We start from the raw sequence: 22,451 nt of genomic DNA, 5'->3' as shown, positions 1-22,451 counted from the left end.
GGAAAGATGCGTGGAAATATTGTTTAAATATCTTTCGTGACGATACGAAACGTCTTTGTGTACAACAACAATTATGTTAGTTTTTTTTCTTTCACTGCGATAAATTTAGAATAGAGGAGTGGAAATAAGTCGCAAGTTATACGGAAGCGCGCACGTCAGTTTAAAATAGCAACTGATATTTTTATAATTGCTGGGGAGAAAAGCGTTTATTGAAATTGTTTATTGCTAATGTTGTCTTACCAGAGGGAATGCAGTGATGCTTCATAAAGTTCGCTGTTCTAAAGAACGTCGTTCTGAAACTTTTAACTACCGCACTTCGCACCCTCCATGTCGTTTCGTCGTCTACTGCCGACAACAGATGGCAGCACTTCATCTCCACAGATAACATAGAAATGAATGTCGGAGATGCTTACTGCATTGTGAACCAGGTGCAGGAGGTCGTGTTAAAGATTGCGGAAATGCAGTGTGTACAAATTTTGAGACAGAATTTATTTATTATGAAGTAGTTGCGGGAGTATGTTTTTCTGGCGTTAACCAAGAGTTGTGTCGAAAAATGGAATAATGACAACTAAATCTGAAATTAACCTCCAAAATTTCTATGTTTACAATTCTTCGTATGGGCAGAAGGAAGGGGAGGTAGGACCCATGACGCTTATTTTTATGAGAATTGCAGGAAATCTTAATTAATAAAGAGGAAACTGATATTCTCGTTGCAGGAACTCAAAAATATATTGTATTATTACCCGCCGCAAACAGACGTCGATACTCAGATGAAAAATGTTGGCCTTAGTGAAGCAATAATTAAGTTTACCGAGTAAGTATATCGGATGCAATTCAAGTAACTATTACTTTTGGAGCAGTAGTCAACAGATCATTTTGTTTGTTTGTTTTTCTTTTTATGATTGCAGTACTTTCAGTCCAGACCTACCATGTGACTCACTACATACACAGAAGACGAAGCAACTTTACTATGAACCAGAGAGCGGTTTTTGGATGGTGATGGTAATTAGGATTTTTGTCTGGCATTGTAAAATTTCATTGGCGAAGTGCCGTCAAAACATAGCACAGTTGTTTCGCCATGTAACCAACAGAAAAAGACAAAGTTCTAATCAGTTAAAACATGCAATAGGGAATAACATGTAGAATCCATATTATTACCAGTCGAAATATATTTATTTTTCTGAATGGGTTAGTAACTATTTGATGGTTTCCATTGAGTTTATTTAAAGTAGTAACAAAACATTACAATTACACAAGCCTACCAATTTACTGAGAGCAATCTAGCCACATTGGGAGACAGTGGACACACAAATTATTTGTTTGCCAGTAGGAATGCCCCTGCTAGGCAATAGTTTTACTGTTTTTCATGTGGCTTTACAAGCTCAGTGAATATGAAGCCATTCTAAGAGCAAAACACAGCAATATGAGTGGAAAACCATTTTTTCAAGTGGGGGAGAGTTGTTGCGATTTAGAATTTACACACACACACACACACACACACACACACACTCTCTCTCTCTCTCTCTCTCTCTCTCTCTCTCTCTCTCTCTCTCTGTTCTCAATGTTTTCTTAAGATTATTTCAATTGCTAACTACTTCGTTTGGATCTGATTCCAAAATAAAATTTCTAATTTACAGACTGTGAACATTCCTTGCGTCTCAAAGACGAAAGATGATACAGAGTATTTGGAATATCAGAGTGATGATGTCCAAGACACTGTCTATTTGGCTGTGTTAAAACAGTCATATCAGATGTTTCGCTTGTTCAAGAACTCATTCACAGCCATTCTTGATAGTAAGGATGGAGATGTTGGATACTTGAAACAGAAACTGGAAAATTTCTTTTCAAGAGTAAGATTTTACTGTTGTGTTGCCTGTAGAATTACGTAATGGATACAATCAATGTTCCTAATGTTCTGAGTATTGTCAAATCAACACACATGTAAATTGCACTGGAAAACTTACTGAGGGTATTAATATTCCTGGTATTTAATGTACTTGGGTATCTAAATCATTAATTAGTAAATGTGTGTTTATTGCTCTGTGGTTTTAAGTTTAATCAAATGAGCCCTTTTCCAGCCCACTCTCCCCTTATTGAATTATGTATAATGCAGTGTCTGTCTATCTCTCTTTTTTTTTCTTTAAAATTTTGGATCAAGTGATATATATTATTTTTATATCTGGGGGGGGGGGGGGGGAGCTTCTGAATTTTTCCTATCACATTAAATATAGGAATACCTAGTGGCATTAAATCTGATCTTTGCAGTATCTCCTCACACTGAAGCTCAACCATTGTGACATACTGGATGTATTTCAAGGAATTCAGTTCCTTCCATTAGATAAACAAACATTCCTCAGAGTGCAGTGTTTTGTTAACCTCATTGAGGCTATGTTCCAACAAGTGAAATATACAGCCTTCCTGTACAATGACCAACTAGTCTGGTAAGTGTTAATTCATATAGAAAATAAATTGTTTCCTTAAACCCTAACATCTTGGAAATAATTCCCTAATTTTTCAGGAGTGGATTAGAGCCTTGTGATATGCAAGTGGTCTATAGGTATCTAGTAACAAGTCTTCTTCCAGCTCACTTAGAGACAGAGTTGCAAGGTGGATCTATGCCCCGACATCCAGCAACACAGTTTTCAACTACTCATTATGGAAGGTTTGTTGACTTCTTATTTTGTAAATTTCTGTGTGGAAGTACTGTACAATTAATGAGCAAACCACACCATATACAGGGTTATTCTAAATGATGGGCCTATTTTCAAAACTTTGTATTTACTCAAGTACAAATCCAAAATGAACAGGCTTTATGGGCCATTCCATTGGAAATCATCAGATGGGGGTTGCATCATGGTTACAGATTTTAGTGAAATTTGGTACAGTTAATATCTGCACTAAAGTAAGTTCATATATCAGGTATTGCAATTTGAATCCCCTGGCGGACTGAGCCAGGCCCTCCCAAAGTTACAATTTTTGGCCAAAAAAAAGGTGCCACCATGTGCCATGTGTGATATACTAGCTCCTGTAGTAAATCAGATACAGCCAAAAGGTTGGTCTCATTTGAAAGGTAACACCTCTCACTTGTAGGAGAAAGCAAGGATGTGTTGCAATGGGCCATGGTTTGGAAGTAATACATGGGCAAACGGCTATACAAGTTATCACATTTTTGCAAGTTTCCAATATTTTTTTATCTCGTGTATGAATGATAGTACTGAACATCATTTGGTGTGTGTGTAGAGAGGTGATAAGGCCGAATCCATAAAACAAATTTGGTTATGTTACTTGCATGCACACATTGACTTTTTGGATTTTGCAAATTGTGAAATTGTCAAAAGTCAGTATTTGGGACCTCCCCAAATGCAATATGTGCAAGGTTACAGCATGCTGCAAATTGCTTCATTATGTAGCTGCTTTCTAAGTCTAATTACCCCCCAAAATATCTTTGTGTGACTCCCATTTATTGTAAGTCATTTAACAATGGTCTAATGCAGATACACCACATATTATACCAGGCATTCCACGAGTGAATGAGCCTATGAGTGGAAGTTAAAAATGTGACAGTCATGACTGTGAATAGTTTCAATCAAATCCTGAGGCACTGCAGTTACATGTAGAGAATAGAATCATTCTGCAACCTTTTTTTTTTTTTCCTTTCGTTTATCACCATAATCTTAGAGAAGTTACACTTGTGGGTGGTAGTAGTAAACAGTAGGTTGTCAAGTTTCCAATGATTTAACATCATTATTGACAAACAGTTCATTGTTGTAATGATTGCCCAACGTTATTGACAAACAATTCATTATTAAGTATGTTTTCAGAAGCATACCTAGAAAACTGCTAAACTAGTAGGCATCACCAAGTTCGTTTGCATTAATCTTTTTTTTTTCCCCCCCATCTGTCACTAAAATCGTGCATTGGTTTGTGATAGTAAGGAAAGACTTTCATTTCATTGAGTCATGCTCAAGAATTACTGAATTCTATAAGTTATATTTTAATTAAAGTCGTTTTTTCGTACATAAAACATTTTATTTTGATTTCCTTAACTCCAAATGTCCCATCCGTCATTTGTGGAGAGCCTGATGCATGTAGTAATAACTCTTCAGGCTTTCCCGGCGAGATCTTGACATGTGGAATAATCGGGTCTACTGCCGGATGTTTGTGTCGCTCTGGCACAATATTTCGGCCACGTAACTCATTGCCTTCTTCAGGTGCTACCTGAGACTGCCGTGTTGGAGGATCTTGTCCAGTATTTATGCCCAGAGAGCACTGGGTGCTCTCTTTGCTGTCCGCGCCCGCCTGGCGCTGCTTGTAATGTGTTGTCTCTTCCCCGGTGTTCCCTCGGATGTCCGCGCCCTACTTGGGTGCCATCTGTGGCAGCTCTCTGAGGCCTGTCCTGTGTCGGGCGTTCCTTTCGCGGTCCGCGCCCACCAGGTGCTGCTCCTGAGGTTTTTACCCCTCCCTGGTGCTCCCACGGACGTCCGCGCCCAGCTCGTCCACCATCTGTGGTCGTGGCAGTTGTCTGGGGCTGGACCCGCATGTGGCGTTCCGTTCGTGGTCCGCGCCCGCTTGGCGCTGCTCCCGAGGTGTTGGCACTTCCCTGGTGCTCCGACGAACGTCCGCGCCCGCCTAGTCCACCATCTGCAGTTGTGGCAGCTGTCTGAGGCCTGTCTCGCATCGGGGGCTCTGATCGCGGTCCGCGCCCTCCTGGCGCTGCTTGTAAGGTGTTGTTTCTTCCCCGGTGCTCCCTCAGACGTACGCGCCCGACTTGGCCTCCATCTGTGGCAGCTCTCTGAGGCCTGTCCTTTTTTGGGCCCTCCATTCGTGGTCCGCGCCCACCTGGTGCTGATCCTGCGGTGTTGGCACTTCCCTGGTGCTCTGGCGGTCATCCGTGCTCGGCTCGTCCATCATCTGCGGTCGTGGCGGCTGTCAGAGGCCCATCCTGCGTCGGGAGTTGCGTTCGCGGTCCGCACCTGCCTGGCGCTACTCCTGCAGTGTTACTACTTCTTGAGGAGTTTGTTGATTCATTTCGTTGAGCCCTGATAAGCTCCAGAGCCAGACTCCAAGCCGAGCTGAGTTGGTAACCGCTGTCTCGGTTTATTAGGTTGTCTGTGACCTTGATCTCGGAGAGCTGCCACAGATGGCACCCAAGTCGGGTGCGGACATCCGAGGGAACACCGGGGAAGAGACAACACATTACAAGCAGCGCCAGGCGGACGCGGACGGCAAAGAGAGCACCCAGCGCCCTCTGGACAAGATCCTCCAACACGGCAGTCTCAGGTAGCACCTGAAGAAGGCAACGAGTTAGGTGGCCGAAATATTGTGCCAGAGCGACACAAACATTCGGCAGTTGACCCGATTATTCCACATATCATGTAATAATAATTTATGGGTCAATGGAAGTGGCCTATTCCACCCGTCTGCTTTGAACTGTAATGTTTGTAGATGTCGTCTTGTTGTTTGATGCTGCCCTGTGGTGGTGGTGGTGGTGGTGGTGGTGGTGGTGGTGGTGGTGGTGTGTGTGTGTGTGTCCGTCCGTCCGTCCGTCCGTCCGTCCTTGGTGTTGGATGTGTGAAGTCGCTGGCAGTGCCCCATTTTTTGTGTGGCTACTGTTGTTGGGTGTGGATATGACGATGAAATGTAACAGTGCTTGCTATGTTGCAGTCAGAGATGTAGTAGGGCATATTGTCCGTGCTTTTAGGTCTGTTCTTCTTGAGTTGTGATGTTTTGTGTATTTATGGTGTATTGAATGTGTTTTAATTTATGTATCGAAGTGTGATGTTTAGATTTTTGAGATAATGTGGTTTTGGTTTTATTTTTTGTAGGTGTATGTATCGGTTTTTTGGTATCAGTAGTTGCGGCTGACCTATATAAGTAAGGGAAATGACTGATTCCAATTTTCATTGTTTTAGTTTTAGGTATTGATGTTTTGGTATTGTCAGCTCTGGTTGCCCTATATAGGTCAAGGAAAATGTCTGATTCCAATTTTCATAATTTTAGCTGTAGGTGTTGGTGTTTTGGTATTGTCAGCAATGGTTGACCTATATAGGTCAAGAGAAGTGTGATTCCTGCAGATTTTTGTTGGTATAGCAGAATGTTGTATTTTTTTTATTTGCATTTTGTGTGTTTTGGGCTAGTGATGTGTTTTTTTTCTGTTCTGTTTAATTTGTCCTCACCCTAAAACCCTCAATTTCCTGCAGTTGTCTCGGTTGTTTGATTATATTTTTGGAGGGAGATGTTATTGTCTTATTTATATGTATTTTCGTGTTTGTTGCCGTGTGTACGTAGTGACGTCATAGGCACCATATTGATGACGCCCTGGATCAAAGCAGATGGGTGGAATTGGACACTTCTGTAATCCCTAATTTATTGCTTTTATGTACAGACAGCAACCGAACACATCACCTTTAATACAGTTCTGCCAGCCCAGGAATTCTAATTGGTTCACCACCACCATTCAACCACAGCTGTGCTTGCATTGTGCACAGTATTGAATCATCCTATGAGGAGTGTGCATGACACTACAGTTCAGAATGGAAGTGAATCATTAAGTGTAAACATATGTGTGATTATAGAGATGAGACAAAACACCTATTGGCTGTTTGTACAGGATTACAAATTGATGATGAGGAAACTTTGTATTACCATCGTGAGAAGGTATACCTGGACAATTTTACACGCATTTCTGGTCACAAATGTTGTTACTCATTCTCTCGTCACAAGACTGTGGTAAAAAAATCTGAGAGTTATTTCCACAGAGATGTGTAGGCAGCTTTCCGGTAATGTTAATCTTACACCTGGCATATCTCTGTGCTCAAAGTGTCATTGCATGATTGACACCAGTATAAGGGGTAACCAAGAGAATGAATATTTAATAGATACTAGTGACAGTTTTTGGCCTACTGAAAAATTTGTATCTGCAGGGAATATGGCAAGTAGTGCTCTCAGTGTGTCACCACTTACAAAACAACATCTAGGTAGTAGTAAAAAAGTCTCACATGGCAAAATGAAGTACAAGAAAATCTCCTCTGCTGTTCATAAGCACTTGGAAAAGTGTGTCGAAATTACATTACCTAATGATGAGGACCATATCCCTTCAACTTTCACCCAGACTGACTTTGCTAATCTTATTGAACAGCTAAAAGAAAAATGTAAAACGGCTACCTATGAAATAAAAATCAAGATTATCAGTCTCTTTCTTTCGAAGTGGGCAGTTGCATATTGTGCTAGGGAATTTGGGGTGTCAGAATATTAGGTTTGGAAGGCCAGGGCACTGAAGGAAAATCAAGGAATCTTGCCTGATGTGATGCACTGTGGTCATAAGTCTTTATGTGATAATGTACAACATGCTGTTTGTACATTTTATGAAGATGAAGATGATGAGTATAGTTGTTTGTGTCCAGGGATGCAAGACTTTGTACCTGTCTGATCGGAATGTCGGAATGTGGTGTTAAAGAACACAAGCTGAAACGCCTTGTTTTAGTGAATTTGAAGGATCTGTATGCAGACTTCAAAGAGAAGCTCCCACTTATAAAAGTGGTTTCTTGAAATTTGCACAGTTGCATCCCAAATAGTGTGTACTCGGGGGGTGCTCATGGAGCCAATACTGTGAGTGTTTGTATTTGTCACCAGAACATGAAGCTGATATTATATGAAACCAAGCTTAGTAAGACAACTACAGACTTACTTGAGAAGATTGTCTGCTCCACAGAAAGTGAGGACTGTATGCTACATAAGTGTGATAAATACCCTGGCGTGCAATGTATTTCAGCTCTTCTTGGAGAATCGGAAGCGCTGTGTTTGGCTGAAGATGTCTAGTATGTGCAGTGGATCACAACATATCGGGGTACATTGATATCAGTAGTGGAAACAGTTGATGATTTCATATGCAATTTTTGCAACAAACTGGAATTGCTGACAAGTCATCATTTTATAACAAAAGAGCAATCACGTTATCTAGCTTCACTAAAAGAAACACACAGCCCAACAGAGTGTATTGTGATTGGAGTTTTTTTTCTGAGAATTGCTCATTTATTGTACAAGATGCAGCACAAGGATTTCACTGGCAGCTGTCCCAGGCCATTGTGCATTCTTTTGTAGTTAATCTACTGAAATCAGGGTCATCATCATCAACTGTAAAGATGATGTGCATAATGAGTGACTATCTCATTCATTCAACAGCTGCAGTACATTATTATCAGAAAACTATTATTCCCCATATAAAAGATGCAATGCCACTCTTAGGAAAAATTCACATTTCAGATGGAGCACCATCTCGTTATAAAAGCCAGAAAATTTTTTAAAAAATCTGACGGCATTCTGAGGACTTCAGAATTGATGCTGAGTGGCATTTCTTTGCCACTAGCCACAGGAAGAATGCCTGTAATGGAGTGTGTGTGTGTGGGGGGGGGGGGGGGGGAGACACGACAGTCAAAAGACTGGCTGGCAGAAGGGGTCTTCAAGAACTTCATCACCCAATCCTCACTGCACAAGGACTTTTCAAATTAGCATCACAAGAGATAAAAGATATTCAGTTCTTCTATCTCTCCTCAGAAGACATTGAAAATAACAGTGCAATGCTACTGAATCAAAGATTTGACCAATGCAGGGCAATTCGAAACACAAGACAGTACCACCACTTTATGCCTGCTGGGAAGGGTGTTTGTTGTTAAGATGTATTAAACTTCATGTTCTGTGAGATGTAATGTGGGTTATCTGTCACACAATGCAGAGGCACAACAGTCTCCAGTACAATACGAAGCAGTATCACTGCAGGATATCAGGCTGCCTGCTTACATTATTTGTGTCTACTATTCTAAGTGGTACCTTGCCTTGGACTGTTCTGAAGAGAACCAAGATGTTTTGGTGGAGTACCTGTATCCGCCTGGACCAGCTAAAGCTTACTTTTTAACCAACGAAGTCAGCTGGATGAAACTCGGGGACATTCTAAACACAAATATTCTGCCAAACACTATAACAGGCAGACAGTATGCACTGGACAGGCCAAATGAAATTGAAATACTCCAGTTGTTTAACAACTTTCAGCAGTCCAATTGAGGAAAGGCACCGATCTTCAGTGCATGTGCTTCCTATGTAACTTTCTATTTAGGTAATGATTGATGTGTTCAGAGTGTAAAACATGTTATTTCTACTAATTCAGGTTGAATATGTTGCAGAATAATGGGTCTCTTGTGTCAAATTCTGTGGCACTTACGATATTGTCCTTATCGACACGTATTGATACATACACACTGTTAAAGAGTACAATAAAAAAAGTAAGCATTGGATTAACGGACAGAAATTTTGGGGGTAATTAGACTTACATACAAGCTACATAATGAAGCAATTTGCAGCACACTGTGATTGGCACACATTGTGTTAGGGGAGGTCCCAAATAGTGATTTTCAACAATTTTGGAATTTTCAAAATCCAAAAAGTCAGTGTGTGCATGCAAGTAACAAAACCAAATTTGTTTTATGAATTCAGCCTTATCACCTCTCTGTGCATACCAAATGTTGTTTCAGTGCTATCAGTCACACGTGAGATTAAAAATATTGGAAACGCAAAAGTTTGATATCTTGTGTAGCTGTTTGCCCATGTATTACTTCCAAACCATGGCCCATTGCAACACATCCTTGCTTTCTCCTACAAGTGAGAGGTGTTACCTTTCAAATGAGACCTTTTGGCTGTATCTCATTTAGTACAGGAGCTAGGACGTCACACATGGTAACATTTTTTTTTCCCTCCTCTTAAAAAAGACCAACACTGTAACTTTGGGAGAGCCTAGCTCAGCCCCCTGGGGGTCTCACATTTCAATACCGGAGATATGAACTTAATTTAGTGCAGATATTAACTGTACCAAATTTAATTGAAATCTGTGACCGTGATGCAACCCACTTTGGCTAAAATCTGATGATTTTTAATGGAATGACCCTTATAGCAATGAAAAGAGGAAGTGTCAAAGTTTTTTTTCATAATGTTTGATATCAGTTTAATAAATTTAGCAATTTGTAATTAATTAGCTTTTAATAATTTGTAAATATAATTAGAAATGTGATAAATGTTACAAATGTTCAATGTGGCCACAGTTGGCTGCACGGGAAACATCAACGTGGTAGCCAAACTCGTCCCACACGCGAGAAAGCATATCTGCTGTTAATGAGTGCATGGCGGCAGTGATCCAGTTCCGCAGATTGTTCAGAGTGGTCGGTAGATGCAGGATATAAACAGCTTCCTTCACATAACCCCATAAGAAATAGGGTGTGTGAGAATCAGGAGATCTTGGTGGCCAGAAATGCGGAGCCGGGTCCTCAAGACCCCTGTGACAGATCCATCGCTGAGGAAGGGAGTCATTCAAAAAGCCTCTTACATCACAGTGCCAATGCGGCGGAGCTCCATCCTGTTGGAAAATGAAGTCCTGGGAGTCTTTCATAACTTGAGGGAACAGCCATTGTTACAACATGTCCAGGTACATGATTCCCGTTACAGTTCTTTCTGCAAAGAAAAATGATCCATAAACCTTTGTACGGGATACGGCACAGAACACCGTGATCTTCGGTGACTCTCTTTCATGTTGCATTGGTGAATGTGGATTTTCCAAACCTCATATACTAACATTGTGTCGTCTGACTTTTCCATTAAGGTGGAACATCCTTCACCGCTAAAAATTACACGCTGTAGAAATGCGACATCCTCCATCTTTGCTAGCACGTTACAACAAAATGCAAGACGCTTTTCTTCATCATTGGAGTTGAGAGCCTGCACGAGTTGTAATTGGTAAGGCTAGTACAGCAAAGCCACCTCAGAACTTTCCATACAGTTGGTTGGGGTATTTCAAGTTCTTGACTGGCTCTATTGGCAGACTTACTGGGACTGCGCACAAAACTTTCTTGAATCTGTCGGACATCATGCTCAGACACATGCAGTCAGCCTGTGCTTTTCGCTTTGCACACACTCCCAATCTGTTTAAATTGCTTAAACCAGCAGCTAATGCTTTTGCGAGTTAGTGGTTGAACACCGAATTTGGTACGAAATGCCCGCTGCACTCAATTTTTGCGAACTCAAGAATGCAGAAAACTTTGTGCTCCACAGTCGCCCTCTGACTCACAATTGACAGTGAAATGGAATGACGGCCCTATTGTGGCAATAGGGCAATTCTACTGGCCACTTCTCAAACCATCACTGCCCACCCGCCGCCGCCCACCAAAAACTTTGAACTTCCTCTTTTCATTGGTATAAAGCTTGTTCATTTTGAATTTGTACTTGAATACATAGACTTTTTGAAAATGGGCTCATTTTTTAGAATAACCCTGTATAATCACAGAGAAATATCCTTTCTTTGTTTGAATAATAAGTTTCTTAATTTTTAGTATAATTCATATTTATCTCAAAAAAGATGATTGTTGTAAAGAAAACATTATGACCTTCCTTTGTTAATAATGCTAATGTTTTCATTTTACTTAAGTACCTGTTCGTGTTAGTGCAAGTGCAAGCAGCTTTCGACTATTCCATGTCATAAGTGTATTAGAGGTCTTCTGTTTTAAGTTTTTATGCCCATTACTGTCAACTAGTTTGAATGTGTCAAACTAAATCTGCCCTCTAACACAAAATCCTAAGATTAACTGAAGACGTAGATATGGCTTTGTCAACTTTCAATAAAACTTTCAGCATAACCTAGACCTTGCCGTACACTACAGCTTACTCTGTCACCACGACCTACTCTCCTTAAAATAATATAGATGCAAAAGAAATATTGTCAGTGTTCTGTTTGCACACCTACGACATCATACCCCACATCATCACCATGTCACCAGATTAAGCTGACCTGGTAGTTTCAGTGGATCCAAATCGCGTACCTGTAGTACTGTAGAGATTCCATAGTTCGGAAGTGTTTGATTGAGTTGACTTGCAGTTGTTAAATCTTTGCCTCATTGGCAGATCTGATGTAGTTATAGCTTCCAATGGACCACAGTGAGTTTGAGTCACGTATTCTTTTGTAACCCATTCAGCAAGTCTTACGAACTGGCATTGTCATGTACATCACATAAGATTGCAGCCCAGTTGTGTAGTGTTCTGCCCATTTCATCTTCATTTACTGTCAGTAACCAGTGAAGTTTACTCTTCATCTGGCACCTTGCCGTGAGTAACACTGCACAGTGCCAACTTCTCTCCATTTTGCACTCTGGTCCAACTTCACTGGGTAAAGATTTTCATTCATTATAACACTTTTCAAGGATTGACAACGTAACAGCCTCCCTCTACCCCCTCCTTCTGCCACTGTACCTAAGCACTCTCTTTCCTGTCCATACTACAACCCCTCCTCCACCATCACCTCCACCATCTCTCCCTCCCTCCCTCCCTCCCTCCCTCCCTCCCTCCCTCCCTCCCTCCCCCCCCCCCCCCCCCCCCCCTCCTCCTCACCCTTGTCTTAACAGATATTGTTGTGTACTACATGCTCGAATGAAACAGTGTTGTATTATAGGGACCAAACCTCTATCAAACTATCCATATTTTGATTTTTCATGATTTCCTCAATTTCCTAATGGGTGATTCACATAAAAAAGATATGGTCAGTATTCTTCCCTAACATTATGTATTCCAAGCTCTGTCCCCTCTCTGACCCCTAATATCCCTCCTGTCTTTGTGAAGACTACACAAAATGGACCCTTTGAATGAGATGACACAATGCCATCATCTCAGCAGCAACATAGATTATACACTATATGATAAAAACAGGCGTATATAATGCAGAATTAACCACGCGATTTCACAAGAGGTCCCAAATGAGGGAGAGAGTATTGTGTTGTCAGTAGAGAAGCATTACCACCAGAGTAGGCCAGTCAGGAGACATCAGTGATTTTGAATGTGGACATTTCAGTCCTTCTAAACTGCCCAAGTAGAATGGTGGTGACGAAGTTGTGAAGTGAAAATTTGAAGGGCCAACCCCAGCTAAACCAGGACTAGATAGATCTCATGTACTGACAGATAGGGATGGTCATGCAAAGACTGATAAGGATGATCATGAATTGCAGAAGGCAGTTGTATAAAATTGCATGAAATCAGGGGAAGGAACCACTTGTCAGTTCTTAAGTGCAGTCCAGCTGGGACGATCTGGGACAATGACTGTGCATAAGGATTGAAAAAGAATGGGATACAATGGCTGAGCAGCTTCTCATAAGACATACATTTCTGTAGTCATTGCTAAGTGATGCTTGAGGTGATGTACAGAACACCACCACTGGATTGCGGATGACTATGGAAATGCTCTACCATCCGAGCTACCCAAGCATGACTCTCACCCCGTCCTCACAGCTTTACTTCCACCAGTACCTTGTCTCCTACTTTTGCACTGCAGAGTGAAAATCTCATTCTGGAAATATCCCCCAGGCCGTGGTTAAGCCATGTCTCCACAATATCCTTTCTTCCGGGAGTGCTAGTTCTGCAGGGTTTGCAGGAGAGCTTCTGTGAAGTTTGGAAAGTAGGAGATGAGGTACTGGCAGAAATAAAACTGTGAGGACGGGGCATGAGTCTTGCTTGGGTAGCTCAGATGGTAAAGCATTTGCCCGCGAAAGGCAAACGTCTCGAGTTCGAGTCTCGGTCCAGCACACAGTTTTAAGCATTACTGCTATCATTTGTAGTGCCAAGGGTGAAGAGGTTTAATGGTATAGTTATGTTTTCTGTAGTTAAGATGTTAAGATGTGGTGCGCTTATTGCACTTAAGAAAATGCTCAATGTGTGAGGACATGAGCACATTTGACAACATTGTGTACTGCTGTCAGTAGAGGAACAGTTCAAACACAATGATTGATTGTATCAGCTTGAAAGTGCACCCTGTCATAAAGTAACATCTGTGAGGCAATAGTGTGTGAACAGTAACATTCCTGAGATAAACTGGCATACCCAGAGACCCAAATTGAACCCAATGGAACACCTTTGGGATAAACAACAACATCAATTCTGCTCCAGATGCCAGTATCCAACATCAATGCGTTCGGCTCTCGGGGTAGAGTGGGCAGCCATTCCTCCATAGACATTGAAACTTCTTTAAAGTTCTCCCCTGCAGAACTGAAGCAATCATAAAGCCAAAGGATAGACATACCCCAAATTGATTTCCACTGATAGGTGTCTGGGTACTTCAGATCAGATAGTATACACCGTCGCTTGTGGTACTGAAAGCTTCCAGAGTGATGACTAGTTGAGAGAGCTACCATGCCAATTTGAATGTCTTCCAAAAATATAATATACATCTTGTTAAGCTCACAGCCTAGTGATTAAAATCTGCTGAGCTTGGTTGCCTCTGTAACATATTGACTGTTGCTCAATAAATCTTTCTGCTCTAAGTTTGCTTTAGCTGCTTAAAATTTCCCAGAAATGCCATTTGACTGTAACGTATAATTCATACTAAACATATTAAGATGCTTCAGTTACACACAAACTTTTTCTTACTTTTAACGTTCGTAAGCAGCTGGTAATTGCCCTGACTGCTGTCAAATGATTGATGGCTGCTGCGAATCAATGTGTTGAAAGAGCTCCTGAGAGTCATGTACTGCGAGAGGTACCTCAAGTACTATCCTCTCTCCTTTGGATCCTGTCTCCTCTGCAGGAACTACAGGATCTGTCATTACCTGTCCACTTGACTGCAACTGACGTGTCAGTGCCCGCATCTCGTGGTCGTGCGGTATCGTTCTCGCTTCCCACGCCCGGGTTCCCGGGTTCGATTCCCGGTGGGGTCAGGGATTTTCTCTGCCTCGTGATGGCTGGGTGTTGTGTGATGTCCTTAGGTTAGTTAGGTTTAAGTAGTTCTAAGTTCTAGGGGACTGATGACCTAAGATGTTAAGTCCCATAGTGCTCAGAGCCATTTGAACCATTTTTTTGACGTGTCAGTGGTAGATCTAGGCACCCTGTACAGGATGGACAAGGACCTAGAAGTACTCAGGGTGTTGTACCAACAAGTTTGAGGTGCTGTCTTTCACTGAAACTGAAACAAACTGAGCCAGTTTTGGGGGAACCTGTTTTGTGCGGTATCAGGAGGAGACAAACACAAAAGGATAGGGGTCTATTAATCATCGGCAATTCAAATGTGTGGTGAATGATGGTACCCCTTAAGGAAATGGCAGCAAGGGACAGAAAAGGACTTGAGGTGCACTCAGTGTGCATGCCTGGGGGCTTCATTCAGCATGTTGAAGAGGCTGTTCCAGCAGCCATTGAGGGAATAGGGTGCAACCAGCTGCAGATTGTGGCGCACGTTGTAGCAAATTATGCATGTCATGTAGGCTCAGAGGTCATTCTTTGGTCATTCCAGTGACTGACAGAGAAGGTTGAGAAGACCAGCCTTGCATGTTGAGTTTCAAAGAAGCTCACAATTTGCAGCATTGTCTTCAGAACTGATCGTGGTCCTTTGGTTCTGAATTGAGTGGAAGGACAGAACCAAAGACTTCGAAGGTTTTGTGACAAGCTAGGCTGCGAATTCCTGGACTTTTGCTGTAGGGTTCAGAACTGTAGGGCCCCACTAAATAGGTCAGGTGTGCGCTACACAACAGAGGCACTACTGAGTTAACTGACCATGTGTGGGGTGCACACAAGGGTTTTTTAGATTAGGCAACTCTCCATCCAGTTCAGATAATGATAGCTGGAGGAAACCCAGAAGTATCAATCTAAGATTGAAAGAAATGCGCCCCCCCCCCCCCCCCCCAGATGAATGTATTAAAATCCTAATTCTAAACTGCCAAAGCATTCACAACACAGTGCCAGAGTTTGAAGCACTCGAGAAAACTAGTGAAGTTCATGTAATACTAGGTACAGAAAACTGGTTGGAATCTGAAATTGATAGCAGTGAGCTTTTTGGGGAAAATTTAAGTGTATATTGAAAGGTTAGGCAAATGGAAAATGGACATTGTATATTTCTCACAGTAGACAAGAAACTCAAATCCACCGAGGTAGAAATTGAAGCTGCTTTTGAAGCTGTCTGGGCAAGATTCAGTATCATGGGTGAGCATAAAATAATGGGATCCTTATATAGTTCACCAGACTCATCTTCTGATGTAACCGAAAACTTCAGAGAAAACCTAAGTTCACTTGTCGTAATTTCCTCAGTCATACTGTAATAATCGACAGAGACTTTAATCATCCAATGATTAATTGGAAAAAATACAGTTTTGTTAGTGGTGGGCATGATAAGACATTCTGTGAAACTTTACTAAATGCCTTCTCTGAAAACTACCTAGAACAGATAGTTAGGAACCCCACTCATGATGGAAATATATTAGATCTAATGGTAACAAATAGACCTGACCTCTATGAGAATGTCCTCATCGAAACCGGTATCAGTAACCAGCTGTGGCAACAATGATTAACAATGTGCAGTGAACAACTAAAACAAGCAGAAGGATATATATGTTTAGTAAACTAGATAAAAAAACTCAGTAGTGTCATATCTCAATGAGGAACTTGAAACTTTCTGCACAGGACAGAAATATGTAACTGAGTAAGGTAGCGCAGTGGTTAGCACACTGGACTCGCATTCGAGAGGACGACAGTTCAAACCCGCATCTGGCCACCTGATTTAGGTTTTCTGTGATTTCCTTTAAACTGCTTCATGCTGGGATATTTCCTTTGGAAGGGTACAGCCAACTTGCTTCCCCATTCTTCCGTAATCCAAAGGGACCAATAACCTCACTGCTTGGTCCCCTCCTCCAAATCAACCAAAGTACCAAGCAACCAGGAATATGTATAGGAACGATGGCTCAAATTTAAAAGAGTAGTTAACCATGCGCAGAAACTTCGAAAGGAACAGAGATTACTGCGTAATATGTGAAAAACAAAGCATAAGGCTATAGATAGATACTGAATGAAATGCGTTTGGCTGTCAAGGGAGCAGTGTGTGCTGCCTTCAATGGCTATCGTAGCAGGACATTGACAAGTGATCTTTCATAGAATCCAAAGAAATTCTGGTCATATGTGAGGCTGTTAGCATCACTAAAGTTAGTGTCCAGTGAAACTGAGGGTACCAAAGCAAAAGCTGAAATGCTTAACTCTGTTCTCAAATGTTCCTTTACAAAGGAAGACCAAGGGAATTGCCCCAATTTATCCCTTGTACTACTGAAAAAATGAATGAAATAAGTATTAGTGTCAGTGGTGTTGAGAAACAGCTGAAATCATTAAAATTGAACAAAGCTTCAGGCTCCAATGGAATCCCTATCAGATTCTATTCTGAACTTGTGCCTGTGTTAGCCCCTCTTCTAACCATAATCTATCGTAGAGCTCTCGAACAAAAACAGTTTCCGGTTCTTGGAAAAAGGCACAGGTCGTACCTGTCTACAAGAAGTCTAAATAGAAGTGATCCACAAAACTACTATCTGATATCCTTGACATCAATGTGTTGTTGAATCTTGGAACGTCTGAGCACAAATGAGGTATCTTGAACAGAATGACCTCCCCAGTGCCAACCAGCATGGATTTCAAAAACATCAATCATGTGAAACTCAACTCGCACTTTTCCCACATGACATACTGAAAGCTTTGGATCAGGGCAACCAGGCAGATGATATGACTACAATGTCAGTGAGTCACTGTTAGAATCAGCAAACTCCTACAAAAACCTGGGTGTAACACTTTGTAGGGGTATGAAATGCAATGATCACGTAGGTTCAGTCCTGGGTAAAGCAGATGGTAGATTTCATTTTGTGGGTATAATACTGGGGAGGTGCAGTCAGTCTACAGAGGAGATTGCATACAAATCACTCATGCAATTGGTTCTATAATATTGCTCAAGTATATGGTATCAATACAAGATAGGACTCACAGAAGGGCAGCATGAATGGTCACAGGTTTGTTTAATGTGTGGGAGAGTGTCACAGAGATACCGAAGGAACTGAACTGGAAGACACTTGAAGATAGATGTAAACTACCCCAAGAAAGTCTGTTAACAAAGTTTCAAGAACCATCTTCAAATGATTACTCGAGGGATATACAACTCCCTATGTATCGTTCATATAGGTATCATAGGAATAAGATTAGAATAATTACTGCAATAAGTGGTGCAATGGGACATACCCTCTGCCGCGCACCTCATGGTGGTTTGCAGAGCACAGATGTAGAATTTTGTGCAACACTAGTAAGAATGCCTTATTTGAAAATTGGCTAAAAACTTCATAGTGAACTCTTTCATTTTTGTTATTTGTATAAATACCCATTGATAATACGCATCAGAAAATTCACCAGAGACTTGTCTGTAATCCAGTTTTAGTTTTTATGACAAAAAGTGCATTAAATGTGTCAAAGTTTGCCAACTATGCCACAAATGTAAACATTATGCTATGCTACATACAAGTCAATCTGTTACTTCAACCTTTTCTTGGTGTTCATATTTGTTGTCTTTGTCTCGACCAGATTACCACCACCTTCCAGCCGAAAATAGATGTCGGGCTACACTACAGATAAGTTTGTCACTACAACAACATTGTTGTAGGTTTTTTTTAAGGGGGGGGGGGGGGTCTCGTAAGAAATTGTGAACTGTAGATCCAGGTTGTTTGGAGTTGGAGTAAGGCCCAGGTTGTTTGCAGTAGTGTTATTGAATTTTTTGTCCAGTCAGTATTTTCCCTGTTGATAGGAACATATGTCAGAGTGCTGGTCTTGTTATACATAATTATTGATTGCACATTGTTAATTAGCAGGGTTGACAACAGAGGGTATGTCTTTGAAAATCATTGGCCAAAGACCATTATCAGTAATCTTAATGTTAAAGCAGTACCAATAAATCGATCACTTCAGTATCATGTTAAATAGAATTTTTCACTTTGGCTAATGGGACGGCTAATCATGCCATTTGTCAAAAGCAAGTGTTTGATATCAGTAACAAATATGCTTTAGAAGTGCCAGATTTTTTTTTTTTTTTTTTTTTTTTTTTTTTTTTTTTTTTTTTTTTTTTTTTCCTCCTCCTAATAATTGGGCCATGTTGTGCAAATGGGTTTTAGGCAGTACAGTATCCCAGTGTACAGCCAATAAACATATGCCAAATGAATGCATGTGTCCTTTGTCAGAAAATTACATTTATCCATGCACAGTTTTACCGGGAACTAGCTGAATATATGTGAAAAGTGTAGTTCTGTGAGCCAATAGCAGTGCAGCCTGTACTCCCCATGATAGAGAAACTAGGGAAGTATGCTCCACAGTACATAACAAGAACAGCTGTATTCCTTAAGGAGTAAGTTACAGGAACAAATGTTTCTAACCATGGGAGGGAAGTGGTAACTCTAATAGCATTCCTGAGGAAAATATAGCATACTGATGAGCTCCATAATACACAGGCAGATTCATCTGTGGCAACTGCCTATGAAAATTAAATAGTTTGGAATTTTAATAAAAAGTTAAAACTTGATTTCACCTCTTCTTTGTGCAAGGTCATTGCTGTAAACCCTCTGTTTTGGTTGCTTTTGTTTCTGGTGTAAATTGGTGGACCCATGCCTCACCCATAGGAACAAATCAGCTGGATCTTTTTAAAGCAGTTTGGAAATGCTAAGAAATTCATTTTTAAATCTGCTTTTGCTTAGTGTTCAAGAAATACAGTGCCCATCCTGCACAAAGATATCTCATTGCTAATTCTCCATGTAAACTTTACCACACTCTTTCTTCTAATATACCTGTGATGTCAGCTATGCCATACACCTGTAATCACTGACTATCCACTTTAATACTGTCGACATTGGTGTTTTCATCTGTGATTGCATTTTAAGAATAAGCTTCAAGTACATGTCTACATCTACATCCATACTCCGCAAGCCACCCGACGGTGTGTAGCGGACGGTACCTTGAGTACATCTATCGGTTCTCCCTTCTAATCCAGTCTCGTATTGTTTGTGGAAAGAAAGATTGTCGGTATGCCTCTATGTGGGCTCGAATCTGGTTCAAATGGCTCTAAGCACTATGAGACTTAACATCTGAGGTCATCTGTCCTCTAGACTTAGAACTACTTAAACCTAACTAACCTAAGGACATCATACACATCCAGGCCCGAGACAGGATTCGAACCTGTGACTGTAGCAGTCACGCAGTTCCAGACTGAAGCGCCTAGAACCGCTCGGCCATAGCGGCCGGCGGATCGAGTCTCTCTGATTTTATCCTCATGGTCTCATCACAAGATATACGTAGGAGGGAACAATATACTGCTTGACTCCTCGGTGAAGGTATGTTCTCGAAACTTCAATAAAAGCCTGTACCGAGCTACTGAGCGTCTCTCTTGCAGAGTCTTCCACTGGAGTTTATCTATCATCTCCATAATGCTTTCGCGATTACTAAATGATCCTGTAATGAAGCACGCTGCTCTCCGTTGGATCTTCTCTATTTCTTCTATCAACCCTATCTGGTACGGATCCCACATCGGTGAGCAGTATTCAAGCAGTGGGCGAACGAGTGTACTATAACCTACTTCCTTTGTTTCCGGACTGCATTTCCTTAGGATTCTTCCAATGAATCTCAGTCTGGCATCTGCCTTACCGACAATTAGTTTTATATGGTCATTCCATTTTAAATCACTCCTAATGCCTACTTCCAGATAATTTATGGAATTAAATGCTTCCAGTTGCTGGCCTGCTGTATTGCAGCTAAATGATAAAGGATCTTTCTTTCTGTGTATTCACAGCACATTACACTTGTCTACATTGAGATTCAATTGCCATTTCCTGCACCACGCATCAATTGGTTGCAGATCCTCCTGCATTTCAGTACAATTTTCCATTGTTACAACCTCTTGATACACTATAGAATCATCCGCAAAAAGTCTTCAAGAGAAGTATAGTCACCTGTAATTTAATCAGAAATTTCTTACTGTGGAAAATTAGGAAGCGTGTGCTTTATAAACTGTCCAAAACTTGCTAAAAAATTCTGTTGGTCTGAAATTTTGACTCCAAAGTATTCCTATTGATCCAGTTGAACTACACACACGGAACACAGCTACTTAAAAAGTAGTATAAAAATTCTCTAGATCAATTTGACAATTGACTTATTTTGTTGTACAGCATGTACCAACATTACTTTGCCCTTGTTTATGAAAACAATCCAAAATGTTTCTAGTTAATCAACATGGAGGTGTAATAAGGGGAGTTGTTATGACATCACAAAATTGAAGTCAGTGTCTGCCATCTTAGAATGGGCAAACAAAAGCTTGTGATGGAACTGTTTTGGTAAAACAAAATGCCAACTTGCATCATTTACAGGTGTACTGTTCATTCTGATTATAGTCTAAAGTGTAAAGGAATTACATTTCATTCATAAGTGAACTCATTCAAGTGATATTTTCTTTCATACAGATGAATTATAGTTGTGTTGCGTGGTTTTACTGTAGTAGTTTTGTTTCTGCAATTTGACTTCATATTTCCTATCAATACAATTCAAAGAGTGCTCTATTTGAATTTTGTAAGAAGGAAATACTGCAAACCATCCAGACACAGCAAAATGCAATTTCTCAACATTTCACAGTTTTTATTAATCTAAGAAATGTAGCCATAACTGTAATATAATTATCTGGCTCAGATTCTCTGTAATGAAACATATTGTCCACACATTACAGGTTTGTTACAGGGCCCCAAAATGTACAAGATGGTACTAGTATTACTGGGAAAGTTCCTAAAGTGTATATCAACCATGAATCATCTACTGAAATGTTTCACTTAGTGGTTTATCGAGCTCTTAGTGCAACAGTTTGTCTCTTCATTGATGGTAAGTAGAACATGAAGTATTTTGCACATAGGGTTGTGACCTGTCAGAATTACACATGGCAACTGTTTATTAGTTCAGGTTGTTCATAATTTTGTTATTATTGCTTCAGTAAAATATTCTTGTAGTGATCCAAGAAACTGTAGTTTGACAAGTCACTTTCTGCTTCATTATTGCCACAGCTACAGTTATTACTGCTACGCAGATTTAGCAGATGAAGTTTTGCTACATGAAACTTCAGCCATGGTAAAAAATGATGAAAAAATATAATTTTGTAAATTTTTTTTCTTGTTCTTCCATTAATCTTGTAACATTGTAGTGAAAATAGTGGATACAATCTCATGGAAAGGCGCATTTGTCAGGCGTAGAGTTCAGAGCCTAATGCGACATTTTCCATAATGTTAGTATGCATGTTACATTGCAGAAATCGCTTATAAATGATTTACAGCTGAACTGGATATAATTCGTAACCTTCACTCCTTAATGTGGCTTGGTGTTTCTATGGTAAATTGTCAGACTACAGATCCAAACGTGTTGACTTTGATCCCTAGTCACTTCAGGAATTTTGATTCGTCTCTTATCAACTCTTTCACCTGGTGGCAATGTTTGTTGATGTGAATTTCAATTGCAGGTTGATGACAACTTTATCTAATCACTCCTTTACCTATCTGATTTTTGTGTCAAGAGCATAACCAGTTTTTCTTAATTGTTTCATTGTATAGCAAAATAAAGAAGTAATTTGT

General features: G+C 40.6%; 2 protein-coding genes across 3 annotated transcripts in view; one reads left to right on the top strand and one right to left on the bottom strand.

The window, feature by feature from the left end:
- Positions 1-376, bottom strand: part of LOC126481012 (uncharacterized) — a 513,788-nt gene extending 513,412 nt beyond the window's left edge. Inside the window, exon 1 of the mRNA XM_050104472.1 lies at positions 241-376. The gene's annotated coding sequence lies outside the window, so the exon portion shown is untranslated. The remainder of the gene's footprint in view (positions 1-240) is intronic.
- LOC126481026 (vacuolar fusion protein CCZ1 homolog) overlaps positions 369-22,451 on the top strand; it is a 50,421-nt gene continuing 28,338 nt past the window's right edge. Inside the window, exons 1-7 of one of the 2 annotated variants that reach the window (XM_050104493.1) lie at positions 369-636; positions 717-814; positions 909-1,002; positions 1,638-1,850; positions 2,266-2,441; positions 2,519-2,662; positions 21,563-21,711. In XM_050104493.1, coding sequence (XP_049960450.1) covers positions 562-636; positions 717-814; positions 909-1,002; positions 1,638-1,850; positions 2,266-2,441; positions 2,519-2,662; positions 21,563-21,711 — 949 coding nt within the window. In that variant the 5' untranslated portion in view covers positions 369-561. Of the gene's footprint in view, positions 637-716; positions 815-901; positions 1,003-1,637; positions 1,851-2,265; positions 2,442-2,518; positions 2,663-21,562; positions 21,712-22,451 lie in introns of those variants that run through there. The other variant, XM_050104502.1, reaches the window with a different exon arrangement.

This window comes from Schistocerca serialis, chromosome 1 (assembly GCF_023864345.2).
Source record: "Schistocerca serialis cubense isolate TAMUIC-IGC-003099 chromosome 1, iqSchSeri2.2, whole genome shotgun sequence".
Taxonomy (NCBI): domain Eukaryota; kingdom Metazoa; phylum Arthropoda; class Insecta; order Orthoptera; family Acrididae; genus Schistocerca; species Schistocerca serialis.
This window is presented reverse-complemented; position numbering and strand designations above follow the sequence as displayed.